The sequence below is a fragment of the Anolis carolinensis genome, chromosome 2 (assembly GCF_035594765.1).
Source record: "Anolis carolinensis isolate JA03-04 chromosome 2, rAnoCar3.1.pri, whole genome shotgun sequence".
NCBI lineage: Eukaryota > Metazoa > Chordata > Lepidosauria > Squamata > Dactyloidae > Anolis > Anolis carolinensis.
The window spans coordinates 216433317-216450617 of NC_085842.1; the positions used below are offsets into that span (position 1 = coordinate 216433317).

The following is a 17301-nucleotide window of genomic DNA, read 5'->3' on the forward strand; positions in this document are numbered from 1 at the left end:
ATCAAAGCTGAAAGGCACCCATTCTCCCTCATCAAAATGATGCCTCTGATAGATTTCTTTTTCTGAAGGCCACATTCATTTCAATTTAATCAATCAAAGATAGTATGCCAGTGAAGAGTTTGTCAATAGATCAAAACAGAGCTGTCTTCACTATCACTGACCAGTTCTCTCCTCTATCAATTTAGGCTGCGGACTGCTGATTCTCCACACTGGTCTACATGAACACTGACTCAAGACTGAGAAGTTGTAGATCTGGTATGTTTCTAGTGCTAGAAAATATTGAGCCCTTTACTGGAAAAAGCCAAGCTTAGAAAGAGAAAGAATCCCCTTTTCAATGAGAGCTTCAAGAGGATATGGGAAAATGGGTAACCATAGGGAACTTTAGCCATGAGCCACAGGCATACTTATGTGTAAACAAACACACCATCATCCTTATCCCTGTCCCCAGAAAATTTGAAGATACAATGAGGGGAAATCCCATGAATGTTATTGATGCACAACAAGAAACCATCCAAGATGCCTGTCCAGCATAACCAGGAATGCAAGGGCCCACACAGCTGATTTGAAGAATTCCAGAACAATCATTTGTAAGAATACCAGACAATGTCAGAGAGAGGGCCCCAAATGGGAACCAGAAGAGAACTATAAGGCATAAGTGAATAAACCTAATAATCCTAACACCATCCACATTACTTATGTTCCCTTGAAACCTTACAGTTCCTCTTCAACAAATGAACAGTACTTTTGATAGTATGCCATGCAGAGAGGGCTTGGGCAAAACACCATACAGGGCAAAAACTGAAGCTACCTTCTCACTTGAGGACAGAAAAGCTGGTCTTTAAGTCCAGCAGCCAAAACTGAAAATCATTCAAGCATGTAAACACAGGACAGAAAGATAATACATTAAATTTATGTAAACAACCTGTAGAACAAAGATTCTGTCCCATCAAAGTCAAGGACAAAGGCTCCAGTTAGCAATTTCATGTTCCTATTCTGAACAGAGGACAGCGGAAAGTCCCCACTTTGCAGAGACACAGGAAATAGCAGGTTGGAAAGACTCCAGCATTTGTCTCCAGGATTATTTTATTAGTAAGACAGACAACTGCAGCACTTATAGCAAGACATGCTTCCAAGTCACTTTCTGCAGTATCTAGAATAATATATTGTGGTCAGAGTAAGTGAGAAGTTAAGGAAGAACCTGTAGAAAAGGCAGGTGTAACAAAGAAAGGAGGGGAGTCTTGGGAGGAGAGGGAGATACTGCCAGACATACATGTTCTAGGTAGAAATGAACTATGTTTTTGAGAAAAAGGGGTTTCCTCAGGAAGAACACAGAGAACACCCAGCTCATTGCTTTCTTCGGTTGTCAGCAAGGGGAGGGGTACACTGAGAGTGCATCCAGATGGAGGAGCTTCAAACTGCAGCTTTGGCACGTGTGGTGTGACACTTCTTACAAAGCACGTGGCCATCCAAAGGAAAACAGCCATTGTCATCTGCTTCAATGGAAAGGGGTTTTCCACAATCCTGAAAGATGATAAAAACACAGAGAAAGTGAAAAGGATGAGACAAATTTTGAGACAAAAGCAATTTGCCAGTGAGGACCAGCAAGAGAGAAGCTGAGTGGAGTTGCTCACCTCACATTTATAGCATTTCATGTGGAAGTTCTTCTCCAGGGCCACCACACGAACTGTCTCATCCTTCCCAGGCTCTGGCATGATGGGCTCAGTGCAGACTGAACAGCGCGGGGCATATTTTCTGCAAGCATATAAGAAAAAACATGGAGAACCCAGATCCTTGGATCCAGCATATTAACCTAGCAAGAGTTTAAGGGAAGAGAGGGGCTGGTGGAAAAGGGTGGAGAAGGGAGGCAAAAAGGAGAGGAAAAGAGGGAATTGTGAGGAGAAGGTAGGACACACCTGTGATAATCATCCACACAGTGTGGCAGGTTAGCCTTGTCCACAATGAAGGAGGCTCCCTCAAGGGGTTTGTGGCACACTACACAGGTGAAACACTGGGGGTGGTATGAGTTGCCTGTGGCCCTCAACATCCGGTCTGTGATTGTTTGCTTGCACACACAGCACTTCTCGAGGGTGCCCTGAAGAAGAAAAAATGTGTTAAAGAGGAACACCTGTCACCCTGAAACAGAATAACTGTGTGAATAGTGAACTGTACTCGCCACCTTCGCTCCTATGACAGGGAAGTAGACTGCGCTCTACTTCCCTATAGCAACTTTCTATAGCCCCTTCTTTAATGTGGAAACACTGGGCCTTTCGTGTGAAAACTGGTGGCCATTAAAGTGATTCTGAACTTCATCCCACAAGTAGGGAGAAATTGAGGGAAAGTGGAAGGAACCATCTTACCCGGTTTCCTCCCATCTTTCCCTGTTTTCTGGGGTGGCCAGGCACCCCACATCCCTTCCACATCAATGTCCGTCTTATCCCTGCTTTCTTCCACTATTCTCTGTTTGAAATCAGGTAATTCTCTGTTTGAAATTGGGTTTAGGGCTCAATTTCCATGCTCTGCAGAAACAGACCCTATGCTGTCCCATCGGAAGTGCCCTTACTTTATGTGATGGACTCCATGGGGCTCCGTTTCCAAAGCGCATGGGACAATATCCTTAGCCAGGCCCTGAGATTTCAGGTCCAAACCTGAGTTCGGGAGGAGATCCCTTGTGATGTTACAGGACACTTGCCCCTGGTAATGTTACAAGTACCATGTCCTGGTGGCTTAATTGAGCAGTATAAAGTATGCTATTCAAAATTTTAAAAACATACGGTCTAAGAAATTAGAAACATTGAACAGATATATTTCTCAAAGCCATGAGATCTTCCCCCTCCCCATCTGTCTTGAGAATGGGAGAGAAGGATCCAGGCACTGAGATCTGGGAACCATGGCCTCCCCACATAAAACTTTGACTAATCCTACACGTATGTGTGTCCCCCACTGCCCCCATTTGCTGCTGCCACTGACTGTAATGACTGCAAAAAACCACACTCCTTCCCTCACATTTCTTTCATTTTCCTTTCGAGGAGGAATGGTAACATTCTTCACCACTCCAGAAGTACACTATGATGTGATAGGCTGCTCTGGTACACAGGGAGCTCAAACACTTGTTGAAAGTATGGTGGTACCCACAATCTTGACAGATAATGCTGCATTTTCGTGTTGGGTAGCAAAATTACTGAAAGGCAGTCTATTGTGAGATGGAGAGGGCCTAATATTTATATCTATCTCAGGGAAGATGTCACACTGGATAGGTGAAGTGTGTAAAGAAGGAAATAGTTTGGGGAAAATGAACAATTTAAATATCATTCTCTTTGAACCTTTCACATAATACAAGAGAACAATTTGTTTCTTGAGTGCCACATTTGATGATGATACTATAGTACAATAACAACAATACAATGATAACAGAATAATTTTTAACACTATTGGGGCAAATGAATTGCGATAAGAAAAGCTGTGGGCCAGCTAACCCTGATTCAAATTTTATCCCATATTTGACCACTTTAGGAGCTCTAACCCACAATATATGGGGAGAGGATTGACAAGTCTTGTAGTATTGACTTAAAGGCCAGAGAAATGAGATGGAACACTTTTTAACCCAACAATAAGAGGAATCCTTCTATAACCAAGAGTAAACAGGTATTCAGGCTTAACATGGGCTAAAGAGGATATTGAGGCACTACCAAGAGTGTCAAGACCAATTTTGATGCAACATTTATAGCCAAGAGGACATTCACTGAGGGCCCAGCTTCACACTTGACTGATAAAGTAACAATTGAAAACAGCACAATAACTATTGATGTATTAGCTATTAAGTTTGTGTTGACAGTCACAGGATGAAAAGCACAACAGCTTCAAACCAGCTTAATCCCAAACCAGCTCCATCACACACACACACATACTTTGGACTAATGCCCTAATGCCCCTGAGTAAAAAAGAACACAACCTTTTTGTATGTTGTCTTTGAAACTGGACATTCTTTCCTTTCATAATGAAAAAAACCCATCTCTAAACAGTATCTTTTTGGAAATATCATTATAGGGAATTGGATGTTCAAACAATGACACCGTGTCACACACACACACACACACACACACACTTTTCATTCAGGCAACTGGCCAAATGAATGAAATTCTGACCCGACCAACTGGAAACTTCTCAGACTAGAAGTAACCATATGATTGCAACCTTCCCAGGTAGCTGTAGTAATCAGACATTACAGAAAAATTTGGAAACAGCAAAGCCTTGTGTTGCCAAGGCAAGAACTGAGCCAGACCTCAGGCCACAACATGTGTCCTCCACATTCAACTACATCCCAGCTTTGCTCACCGCATAGCACTCTTCGCAGAATGGCTTTTCATCCACATTATAGAACTGCTGCCCCTGGAGTTGCCTCTCACACTTGAAACAGGTGAAGCATTCCACATGGAAGAGTTTGTCCAGGGCACGAACGGCAGGCTGTGTCCGTGACAGGGCCTTCTTGCACAGGCCACAAAACTCTAGTGGCAGTGAAAGAAGAAAGTGAGAAAGGATTAATACTGGTATTTATTCAATGCACATCAGATGTAGTCAATCTGGTGTCTCCTAGATATTTTCAACTACAGTTCCCATAGTAAGAACTCCCATTTCAGATCATTTTTAAAATTAGAAACATATCAAAATTGGAGAGTGGAGAGAAAACAGATTTCATAGATCTGCCTCCCCCTTCCCTCAAAAGCTCAATTGCATCCAGTGACGAAACAGCTGCAGTCCCAGTCATCAAGAGCGCCAGCTTGCCTGTGGCTGTGTGGTTTTGTATATAAAGGTTGTTCCTGGCAGGGAGACCAGTAATAGAAAATACATTACCTTCTTGCTGGTGCCAAACATTATGGTGACTGTTTAAAAAGTAAATAAGACCAAAATTCACTTCTGCCTTCCCTGTCCTGTTGTTACATAGACATACCAGTTGTGGAGGCTTCTGCCTGGGGTGGATGGTCCATATCCTTCATGAGCTTCTGGGTTAACATCTCCAATTCCTCCACCTCCTTCATAGTTAAAGCAGCATTGATCCTGGGTGGCTCCGACCGGGTGTTTGGAACTGACACGGGATTACGCTGGACAAATAAATTAGTCATTGAGACAAGTACTTTCATCCTGCTACCTCTAGGGCACATATTAAAGGCACACATTTAAGATGAACAATTAATTAATTTGAGCAGTGGGCAAATCCTTCACTTTCTGCTCACAAATGGACTTCTGCTCACATGACATCTAGCCTGCGCACTCTCTCCCGGAATCATAACCTATTGCTAGGATAACTAGTAGTTTTTAAATGTTTCTTTTTACCTTAATAGCTATATGGAGAGAAAATTTTATTTTAAAGAGATCTATCCTCCATAAAAGCTGAAAAGGACATGTCAATTTTCATAAAGTTAACATTTGATTTTCATTTTTTTAGGTTTTTTGTGCTACAGGGCTCATGAAAAGTTGCAAGGATACCACCCTCTATTGCAAGAGTCCTTCCTTTGTTAAAGATAACAAAGCTGTGGGAAAGACTACCTCCCTTTTGAGAAGAGGAAAGCTGGGCTTCATCTTTAAAAAAAATCCAGCTCTGAAATTTACAAATACTACTAAGGCAGAGGCAAGGAACTGCTTTAGAGCAGTGACGAGATCCCTATGCACCTCACCCCCTACAGTGGCCATATGGCTCATGACATGGCTGTGGCGACTAACATCACTGAGTCCTTCATCAAAGAGTTGGCTGGTGCTTCAGCTAGAATCCTAACACTGCTTCCCCAAAACAATGCCAGATGAAATCAGCTGGTATTTTAAAGGACCCACTCTACTGGTGTTTTGAGAACTGTTTCCAGGGTCAATTTAGCTTGATCTCAAAACACTCCATGAAGGGGGGGGGGTATAATTCCCTATACCTTCATGATTGAAAGGGTGAGGAACACACTGACTTAGAAATTGAAGTTCAGGAAGGGGGCAGGAAAAGTGGGCAACTTTGGATGGTCAGACAGGGACCTAGCAAGCTAAAGAAGGCCTATGAGTTCCTGTCATATCAATACTTTAAAATGCCCACCAGAAATTAACGGAATGATGGTGCCCAACTTCATTGGGACAAACAGATGATCAAAAAACAACTTTGCACATTTCCTCCATCTCACCATATCTTGTGAGGCAGGTGGCTGTCCAACGGGAAGTGGCTTCTCCTGAACCTGGGGTTTTTCCCGATGTTGTGCATAGGTGAAGGTGGGAGGCTGTGGCTTTGGGGCTGGACCCGCACCAGAAGAGCCTGATGGGAAACGAGACTGGACTGGGGCAGGCTGTCTTGTAAAGCTTGATGGAGCTCCTGCAGCTGGCTTAGGTACAAATTTGGGACCAGTAGCAATGGGAGGTGGAGTGTATTTGGGAGCTGGAGGAGCAGGAGCTGGAGGAGGCGGAGCAGAGGACGGCATGGGAAGCTCAGCTGATGGCAAGTCTCTGCGCTGCTTCAAGGCAACCCATGGTGGAGGAACAGGAGATGCTTCCGCTTGTGGCTTAGGTGTGTAGTTTCCAATGGGATGGGAGACAGCACTGGAGGAGAAAGAGGTAGGAGCTGGAACATCTTTAGGTGGTGTCATGGCTTCTGGGGATGCCCTGGAGCCAGATGCTACAGCTACAGGAGCCACAGATCCTAGGTGTACCTGTAACAATAAAAGTGGTTATGGAAGAAGATAACAGGAGAAGCAGTTCATGATGCATTAGTTCAACCTGACCCTCAAAGTGGAGAGTCAGTTTGGAGAGGTTTGACAGATGTGAGTGGTAGATGATTATAACCCTTGTAGTAAAATCCTCTGTTCCAATTGGCAAGCAGACTGAAGGCTACTCTGGAGTAAGTGGGTGCTCTACAGATTTAGTTTGTCCCTCTGTCCTATCAGAAGTCAACTCTTTCTCACATATTCCAGCACAGTAAACCTAATCCAATCCTCTTTTCTGAACACTACTGAATAAGGACCTCATGATTCTCACCAAGATGGCCAACTTCTGACCTGAAGAAAGATCTTATATAACCAAATGCTTTACTACTTTTAAAAAAGCAAGCATACAGGAAGATAGATGCTAGCTTTTTTTTCTTTACATTCTTCTTTATTAGGTATGTAATAACTTCTGGATACTAAATAACCATTTAAGACTGTATCAACAGGATGAGTGGAGAATGCATGGCCCTGTAGATGCTGGATGTTGTTGGACTACAATTCCCATCATCTCTCTCCAATAATTATGCAGCTAAGGCTGATGTGCACTGCAGGCCAACAAGTTCTGGACAGTCACAAAATTCCCAATCCTGCACCACAGCCTGAGGTGAGGTGACCAGACATAGACTGACCACCTCAAGGCAAACCAGGCCTTGGAAAGGCTGTCTTCTGCTCACCCGGGATTTGAAGGGATCATTCTTCTCCATGTCAGCCAGCACTGAGGACAAAGATTCAATCTCCAAATCAATGCTGTTCATCTTCCCACGGCCCTGACCCTTCCATCATGGAGGAGAAAGGAAGTTACATGTTAGACAGGACACTAAGCCTTTTTTGAGGTAGCAAAGCCATTATATCAGTCAGCATCACTTATCCACATTAGTGAAGTCTGCAAGTTGTGTTTGTCAAAAGAATAAGTATGTGGACACTAAGCAGTGAAATTCAGGTATTGTTGAAGGCTTTCATGGCCGGGATCACAGAGTTGTTGTGTGTTTTTCGGGCAGTATGGCCATGTTCCTGAAGTATTCTCTCCTGACATTTCACCCACATCGATGACAGGCATCCTCAGAGGTTGTGAGGTATATGGAGAAACTAAGCAAGGAAGGTTTATATATCTGTGGAAGATCCTGGGTGGGAAATAACTCTTGTCTGTTGGAGGCCAGTGTGAATGTTGTAATTAATCACTGCAATTAGCATTAAATTGCCTTCCTAGCTTCACCTCCTGGCCTGGGGGAATCCTTTGTTCAGAATCGTTAGCTGCCCCTGATTAATTCTTCTGTTTTTACGGTTCTGATTTTGGAGTTTTTTTAATACTGGTAGCCAGATTTGTGAAATTGTGAAATTCAGGGTTTGAATGTAACTAGTTAAAATTATTAGTTATTGCTAATACTTACTTTTTTTTCAATAAGAAGGGTATAATTAAGCTACATTGTACTGTGTTGTGATGATAACTTTCTGTTAGTTACTTTCATAGATTTGAGATGCAGCCATGATCTTTGCCATTTGATCTTTCCCTGAGTGGAATGTAGGCTTGTTGTTGGAACAAGATCATGTGCTTCTAAATATGTGTTTTTGTGTTGATTTTGCCTCCCCACAACTGTATTGGGTTCATTTATCTACTGACTGTAGGTCTGCAAATCAAATCTGGGTTTTTTTATATATTCTAAGCAGATTTCTTCCTGTGTCACTTTTTCCTATCTCCTCACTATAGTACCTGTAGAAAAAAAGAATGCTTTGTTGGCATCTGATTTCTGTATAATGATTTATTGGACTGATCCTATTTGGCAATCTTGTGCATTTTATTCAACAATTAGCTCTTTGACAACTTGCTCTTCTGAGGCAGAACAAGGCTCTTTTTAAAAATTTCTGGCAGTTCTAACTATTCTGTTATGTCAATAACAACAACAACAACAACAACAACAACAACAACAACAACAACAACAACCTCCTTTGGTGAAGTTTAGAACCAGTTAAAATAGTAATTCCCCATGCTACAATATGTCAGAGAGGCCATTGATTACAGGTTAGGACTTCAGCCTATGAGTGGTTGCTCCTCTTCACATGTTACAGGAGCAGAAAAATGCAACCAAACAAAAACAAATGTATGCTGTAAATATTATTGTATTAGCATAATCTACTGTATATACTCAACAAGTTTTTCAGCCCTTTTTTTAAGCTGAATAAGCCTCCCTCGGCTTATAATGGGATCAAGGTCAAGGCTGGCAATGGAGCCTGCAGGCTATTGCTTGCAATATATGATATATTTCTCTCTTACCCTCCCTTATCAGTGTGTTTTCTTTTGCAAAGCCTCCCTAGTTCTTAATCAAGGGAATGTTTTGTAAAGGGAAAGACACCCTTGCAAGTCAGGAAGAAGAAAAATATATATTCATTAATCTTATGAAAGCATTTTGCCCTGAAATATTTGTTAAACTCTACTACAGATATATAGGCATTAACCCCTTGTAAGCTTTTGCAATCCTTATATACCTCTATCTATCTATCTATCTATCTATCTACATAAATTTTATATATGAATTTTCCCCTCATATGTTTGCAGGTCTTTGCAAATCCTATATACATATAGATCAATGTACCTCTATATCTGTAGCCATACATATACATTATTTTTATATATGAATTTACCCTCATACGTTTGCAAGTCTCTGCAAATCCTATATAGATATAATTATCTATATAAAGAGAGATGTCTGGATAGATATGAATATATTCTTACCTACCTATATATAGAGTTTGCAAATATTACGGGGGAAATGAACACACAAATATATATATAGACATATACACACACACACACACACACACACATATGCTTGCAAATATGGTAGGGGAAATGCACACACACACACACACACACACAGAGGATTTGCAAACGTTTTAGGGGGAAATGCATATGTGAAATTAGTATCTATAATTACAGATCTATATCTAGTTCCACATTGTTTATATAAGCATTGAATGTTTGCCTGTTACTATGTTGGCAGCTGGCCTGAGTCTCCATGGGGAGATAGGGTGGGATCCAAATGAAGTATTATTATTATTATTATTATTATTATTATTATTATTATTATTATTATTAGGTTATTGTTGATATCATATTGTTTTTGTTGCCTCTACCTTTCCACTTATATAGCTAGTTTATTGTTTTTCTTTGAAATACGGTAAATATTCAAAAACATTTAACCTACTGATGCCTCGATTAATGGAATTTTATTGGTATCTAGTTTTATTTTGAAATTACCAGTAGGTGCTGCATTTCCCACCCTCGGCTTATACTCGAGTCAGTAAGTTATCCCAGTATTTTGTGGTAAAATTAGGTGCCTCGGCTTGTCTTCGGGTCGGCTTATACTCCAGTATATATGGTATTTATTTCCATACTTCTTTGGGTAGGATTTTAGCTAAAGATAGAAGCAACAGAGAATGCGAAATCCTGAATGAACCCAAAGGTGGCAGCATGTTGTTATGCTGAGTGGACTGCCTGGTTGTTTCACCATAGAGACTGGGTCTCCAAGACTGCATAATAGGACACCAATGGAGCCCATATGGAGTGAAGAGCATGATGGAAACAAGAAGCCAATGGAAGATGATCCCTGTTGATAAATCCTTTCCCTGCCTCCTCCTACCCATTATCTGATGTGAAGGCTCACCTGTGGAGCAGGCAGTCCGCTGAGAGTCACTGGTTCATCCTCCAGCATGGGGGGAGGAGGAGAAGGGAAGACGTCTTCTGGAGCAGGAGGAAATGGCTCCTCAAATGGAGGAGGTGGGGGAGGGAATGCACTGTTGGGGGAGACAACCATTTCTTCCCCTGGAGGGGGCGGGGGTGGCAGCGGAAGCTCTGCAGAGAGAAAAAAGAGAGACACACATATTAATGCTATACTAATCCTCGGTCACAACCCAAAATTATTTTAAATGCTTGATTTCTTTGGTGCAATGGAAAGTAGACCACAATAGGTACTACTAGCATTATGCAGCACTGAAAAGCAATGAATCTAAATCAGCCATTCAAAATGTATCAGATGTAAATTTCCTGGCAAATGTGGCTAATGCCCATGCAGACCGAACTACTGGAGAGAACTCAGACAAACCTGGAGGATCCTCAGTTGTAAACTGCTGTTCTTTTTCTCTTACGCAACATCAGCACTCCCAGCATTACAGAAACAAACAACTCCCTTATATGGATTTTGTTGTTGTGTGCCTTCCAAGTCAGTTCTGACGTATAGTGAGTCTAAAGTGACCCTAACCACAGCGTTTTCTTGGGGGAATTTGTTCAGGAAGGTTTGCCTTTGCCATCCTCTGAGGCTGAGAAAATGTGAATAGCACAACATCACCCAGCAAGTATTCAAACCTTGGTCTCCCAATACCATGAAGCTAATACTATTGGTGTCATTTCTTCCACTATCATCTTCTTTTTCTTCAGCGTTTGTCTTGCTTGATGGCAGGGTCTGCTTTACTGGTTTGTTGGTGCCATTTCACTCGGTCATGCGCTTGATCAGGGTATATGCCAACAGTCTTCAGATCATTGTGCAATGTGTCAGTTCTTCCTTTATCACTATCAAGATATTCCAGAATCACTGGAAAAACCTCTGTTTATGTGATGAATACAGTTCAATAGGTTTACATGATGGGGAAGCAACTTATACCTGATTAGATGTTTTAATTTATTCAAAACATTATATACTGTACTTTGAACAGAAGCATTTTCTAATATGCACTGACGATTGCATTCAGATTTTTAGTTCAAAAGAATTGTGGTGGGGAACAAGTACTACATATGTAGAGAAGAAAAAGATCAGCAGGGGTAAGAATAATATATAACAATTCTCATTAGTAATGTTTTCTTTTTTTTCGCTATTTCATTGTTGTTCTGTTTCAAGTTGCTCTTATTAAAAACATTTTCTACCAATCCAATTTCACAGTATTGTTTAAAAATTCCTATAATGGCATAATGGCAATATGGGAATGTTAATATAGCAGTGGCTAGTGCTTTTAAGAGAAAATTCAGACACACTTGAAGTCCAAACAAGCTAATCAACTGGACACACACAAATGTATTATTCTGTTGACCAGCCAGAGGTACAGCTAAACAAGATTGACAACATTCCTGTATTGCCTGTATTGGTAGATAAACCACCCATGCCCTTTGGGGATAAACACTGGATTTGCCTCTCAAAGCATTAATGGAGATTATAATCACCAACAATCAGAAGAGAGATATGAACAGAAATGCAACATTGCTAGAGATTTTGCAACCATGGGGCAGGGGAGGGCGAAACATTTCCCCTGTTTTGTGGGAGGGGAACAAAAATGGAAATTGAAATATAGATAATAATGATTTTCACATTAAACCTAAATTTATTTTACTCTATTATAGCAATAGAAATGGTTAAATTCATAACGAGGTCAGCATATAAAATTATACTGTTTGGCATATTAATGATTTAAAATATACAGGCCTTAATCTTCTAGATGGAGAAAAGGGACTATTACTCTGAACTTAACAGAGAGCTGCAAATTGCTCCCGTCTATGCTACTTAAGATCATGTATCTTAGTTTTGCCACGTGAGAAGCAGAGAGGAAATGAAAACAGAAGCTGCAAAGCTTGCAATAAGCAAAATAAAAGTGTATGATTTGAACAGAAATAGATTTATTGCAGTCGTTATCTTAAGGACTTGATTAGTATTTTAATATAATGGTCACCATTAGGTAAACATTGAAAACATTCAGCTCTTCAACAGTGTACTATTATCATAAGCAAAGAAGGCTCCCAACATGCTCTTCTCATACAAAAGGCCAGTGCAGAAATGCCTCATTGATGTGAAAGTTTTATCTGTTTACAAGAAAACAAAGGAATTAGTGTTCTGTATATTGCATGCTATCTTACGTGTAAGTTTCTTACTATGCCGGTTACTGGAACTGGATTGAGTTAAACTTTGTCCTTTAAAAAAAAAAATCACTCATCCCAATAGATTTTATTTTGGATCTTTTTTCTAGGCTCTTCAAATACACATCTTTTTTTAAAAGTTCTTTGGGAGTAGGGAGGTGTTTTCCCACCCAATCTTTTTCCATTTTTTCTTGCTAGACCTTAACATGTCTAAATATTAAAGGTTCAAAGAGGCACCCTTACCTTTTGTAAAAATCTAGACAACATTTGGAAACTATCTCCTATCAGTACCACCCCCCCTCTCTCTCCCCACACATACTGTACTTACAAAGTATTCCAAGTATTTCATATCCGAACCCCTAGCCTGTATCCCCCTTTTGATTTTAGTTAGGCCCCTTATGTCTTCTCTTTTCATAAACAATGTCTGCCACACTAGAAAGAAACAGAAGGGTTGGAAAGCACAGCTCTTTTCACCTAGTTAGTCCTCATGACTCTCTAAAGCAAGTAAAGCAAGCAAGTAAAGCTCTATTTCCTGTAATTAAAATTCAAATAAGTAAAGGTTTATCATTTTGCCTTCTAGTCACCCAATTCAGGGAAAGTTTGTCACATTAACATGCCAGCCAGGCATTACCACTATCAGGTATAGCCATGGAGGTTCATTTTGTTCTGCCTTATCAGAAATGTAGACAAAATTCAAAACCACACATTTTGTGGTGGATGGAAACTAGTCCAACTCTGCAAGAGGAAACCACAATTACAGCCCTGTTGCAGAAACTCAGCATTTCCCACCTCATGTTGACACCCAACTTGTAAACTTTCATTAGTTAAAAGATGCCATTTTACCTCACCCTCTTGTATTAAGGCCCTGGTAGGAAACTGGAAATTAGGAAGGGTTGGAAAGCAAAAACATTGGGCAATGTTACAATCTGCACAGGGTTGGAAATCCCAGCAGCATCAGCTTTTTCACTCACACCCCTCATGCAAGTAGGGAAACATGCCAAGGGCTCTAATCCTTCCTTCCCACATAAACAACAGTGAAGCCTTTTGGCAGGTTCTCCATGTTTTATGCAACACAACCATTACCAACCTAGGCAGAAGTGGGGGAAATAAGGAAAAAAGAACGAGTCAGAGATGTCTCTGTGATGCATCAGCTCTCATGGGGAAAGAGCAGCCAAGCAATCCTTAAGTGGGTGGGAGAGTAGTTCTTGGGATAGATTATATTTGACTGAAATGGAAAGAGCCCCCCCCCCCCCCAAGAGGGAATATGAGGAGCCCAGAACTAAACAGGCAGAACAATGGCTAAGCCAAATGATAGCTGAGTTCTTCCTACTTGGGAAAGGATCATGACAATACTCTTTGATTTTTCAGGCATCTTAAAACTCCTTCTCACACAGGAGGTTTAAGAACTGTTCACACATCAAGCCAGGTGGAAGCTTTCAGCTTTTGTTGATCTAACTGAGATGGTGAAATGTTTGCTCTTGGTGTCCCGAACTGGTGACAACTTTTATCACCCACTCACCATCTGCAAGCTGCTTGAGATCAAAGGGCACAGCACTGACCACCCCCTTCTTTATCAGAAACTAGCTCACACAGCAGCAGAAAACTTTGGATTCTGCAAATTTTCAGGTTTTCACACGCCAATGCACATGCATTTCTTTGGTTTTGTATGAAACGAGCCAACTAGCCACTCTGCCACCATCTGAATTTCATTATCTCCCCAGTACCCACAAACTACTTCCAGATGCAAAAATACTTATGGGGGTGGTGATGGGGAGGATCCAAGAATCTGCAGTATGGAAAAATATCATGCTCCTTGGAATCAGGTGGGGTCAAGCTGAATAGCTGCCATCACCATGAGCCAACCTAAACACATTCAACATTCATTGCAATCTGATCCGGCCCTACTAAGTTTAACTAATCAAGAAACAATCAAAGATATAGTTTCATCAAACTGTAAGCTTGTGAATGCTTTCTCACAATAATCTGGCAATGGGTTAACCAACCACCAGACATGACATGGGCTTGGGACAGAGGCTATTCTATCACCCAGAATCCTATCCCCTCTATTTGGGCTTGTCCCAGTGTAAGCTGCCCTGAGTCCTTTGGGAGATGGAGCAGGGTATAAATAAAGTTTTTTTTATTATATTATTATATTATTTCTAAACCCATTTGGTCCTCTCTCTCCTCCATTCCTATCAATATTTTTTATTTGACTGAGATTTTGGAAAGGAATGAGGCTAAAAATCTCTTCCTACTCTTCTCTGCTACATGTATATGATACATACTATTTCATTTCTTTCTTTGTGGCCTTGTCATTGGTAAAAAGATTATCATGGAATGCTCCCAATTATCTAATTTTCTATACATAGGGAAATTATATGCCAGAGAAACCATTTCAATGTTTTCTTGTAGAACTAAAGACTTTTTACTACATGAAGTTGCTATCCCACAGCACTCCTGTGAACAAGGATAGGGGCAACTTACTGCACTGCTGAAGTAAGTTGCACTGCTGCTATTGTCACACAACTGTGATACCTTGGCAGTGCAAGGTCATGCGGCTGCATTTCTGGGTGGGTGGTATAACGCCAGTCTCCCACTGCATTGCACCTTCCTCTTAACTTAAAAAAAAATTAAAATACACTTTGCAATTACACAAAGTGCAGGTAAAAAAGAGAGGGGAGGAAAGAGTAAGAGAGGAGCACAATCCTCCGCCCCCAAATCAGTAGCATGCCACCACAAAAAGCACCCAGACTTTATTGCACAAGATGATGATGATGATGATGATGATGATAAAACTTTATTTCTATTCCACCCTATCTCCCCAAAGGGACTCAGGCGGATTCCAACAAACAATGGCATACATTCAATGCCTTCATAAAACAGATAAATATCGGCATAAAATCCCAACAAGACCCCGCATATGAAAACAGCGTTAAAAACCTAACATCAAATCACCGTATATACTCGAATATAAGCCGAGTCTTTCAGCCCTTTTGGGGGGCTTATACTCGATTATATTCAGTAAGCCTAATATCAGTGAAATGAACATGTCTCAGAACCAATTATTATTAAACCTAATATCATTGAATTGAAAATAATAATAATAAAGTTTCAAAACCAATTATTATTGATTGGTTTTGCTGTCAATAGCAGAAGATGGCTATGGGGAGAAGGCTGGCAGCAGTTAACACACAGTGTCACCTTTGATGATGGTCTTGCTCCTATGCTAGTTTGCTACTTCCAAGCAATAAAGAGGATGAAGGAACCTTTTACAATACATTATTATAGCACTGTGAGTCCACTTTAACTGCCATAATGGCATTTTTTGGAATCCTAGGATTTGTAGTTTGGTTAGGTACTAGATCTTTCTAGCAGAGAATTCCAGATATCCTTCCCGAAACAGCATATCACATCATCTCATTAGTTGTTGCCATGGCATTGAAGGGGAATCACAGCACTACAATTGTTGCCATATGAATCCCACCAAACTCCTTGGAACTTGATTCTTTAGTTCCTGATCAAAATGCACAGCAATCATCACAAGCAACTTATTTCACATCTGCCCCAAGAGCTTAGATTTGTTTCCACTTTGCTGTTTAAGTTCCCAGATAACCTTAATAAATTCTCAAAATGGCTTAAATAGTGTTCTCCTGGGAACCAAGTAACAACTGTCCAAACAAAGAACCAGCCAAGAAGAAAGTTGTATTCTATCCTTAGTAAGCCCTAGAATGTACAAGCAGATACAGGAAAATATGATGCTGCTGATATGTGTTGCTGAATGAGCTGGATTTTATATCAATGTTGTTACAGTGTGGGTGGTAGATTACAGAGAAACAAGGATAACGGAACAGGTAATTTGCCTCTGTTGGGTGCTAAAGTCAAGTACAGTAGAAATAACTATGTTTCAAGTATATATTCACAATCCTAAACAACAATTGAAAAGAGAGTACAGTGTAGGGGAAATATCTCATATTGTCTGCAATGATTCCTGTGCACATGGGCCAGATTCTAAGCAGCTCAATGAGATTTTCCCATGACTCAGATGTGTGAATTTAGAATTATTATCTGAATCTGTGGACAGAATAACCTACTTTCATTGCCATTTCATCCACAAACCTTGAAATAACTTTCCAATTTCCCCTATGGTGAGAACAGGAGACAGACCTACGTAAACAGATTACATGGTGAAGCTATGCTTGAACTGCACCAATTTAGGCCAGGTACGTTTAAATAATTCCCAACCCTGAGGCAGAGATATCTACTGAGAACTGATATCCCTCTTGCTGCACAAGACAAAGGACAAGCGGTGCTGGAAAAGATATGTTGAATACATAACTCTATCGCCAAGTGAGGAGGGTCTCCAGGCGAGCTTAGGATGAACAGCTGTGGCTGTGGTCCCAACCTACCCACCAGTATTCTGCTGTTTGAAAGGTTTGTCTCACTCTGGAAACGCCATTCCTCTTTGGAGGCATACACACCAGAGAGAAGGTTGGGCAACCCTTTCTCCTCAAGCCTCAACATGCTTCTTGTCTGTGAGAGATTGTTATTTTCAGTGGACAAGCACAGCATTTTGAACTGGCACAATGCCAGGACGACTAAATTGTGTGATTCTGAGCATACAGTCCAACTCACACTTCCAAGGGTTGTTTATAGGTTAAATCAGTACTAAGGGGATCTCTTGCC

The 17301-nt window shown here is 40.9% G+C and overlaps 1 protein-coding gene across 7 annotated transcripts in view; it reads right to left on the minus strand.

Moving 5' to 3' along the window:
• Positions 1-1065: 1065 nt before the first annotated feature.
• zyx (zyxin) overlaps positions 1066-17301 on the minus strand; it is a 39013-nt gene continuing 22777 nt past the window's right edge. For 6 of the 7 annotated variants that reach the window (XM_008119420.3, XM_062971743.1, XM_062971746.1 and 3 more), the window contains exons 3-10: positions 10385-10572; positions 7400-7498; positions 6153-6671; positions 4946-5096; positions 4333-4502; positions 1914-2092; positions 1632-1752; positions 1066-1521 (exon numbers count right to left, since the gene is read on the minus strand). In XM_008119420.3, the coding sequence (XP_008117627.1) occupies positions 1411-1521; positions 1632-1752; positions 1914-2092; positions 4333-4502; positions 4946-5096; positions 6153-6671; positions 7400-7498; positions 10385-10572 (1538 nt within the window). In that variant the 3' untranslated portion in view covers positions 1066-1410. The remainder of the gene's footprint in view (positions 1522-1631; positions 1753-1913; positions 2093-4332; positions 4503-4945; positions 5097-6152; positions 6672-7399; positions 7499-10384; positions 10573-17301) is intronic. The other variant, XM_008119423.3, reaches the window with a different exon arrangement.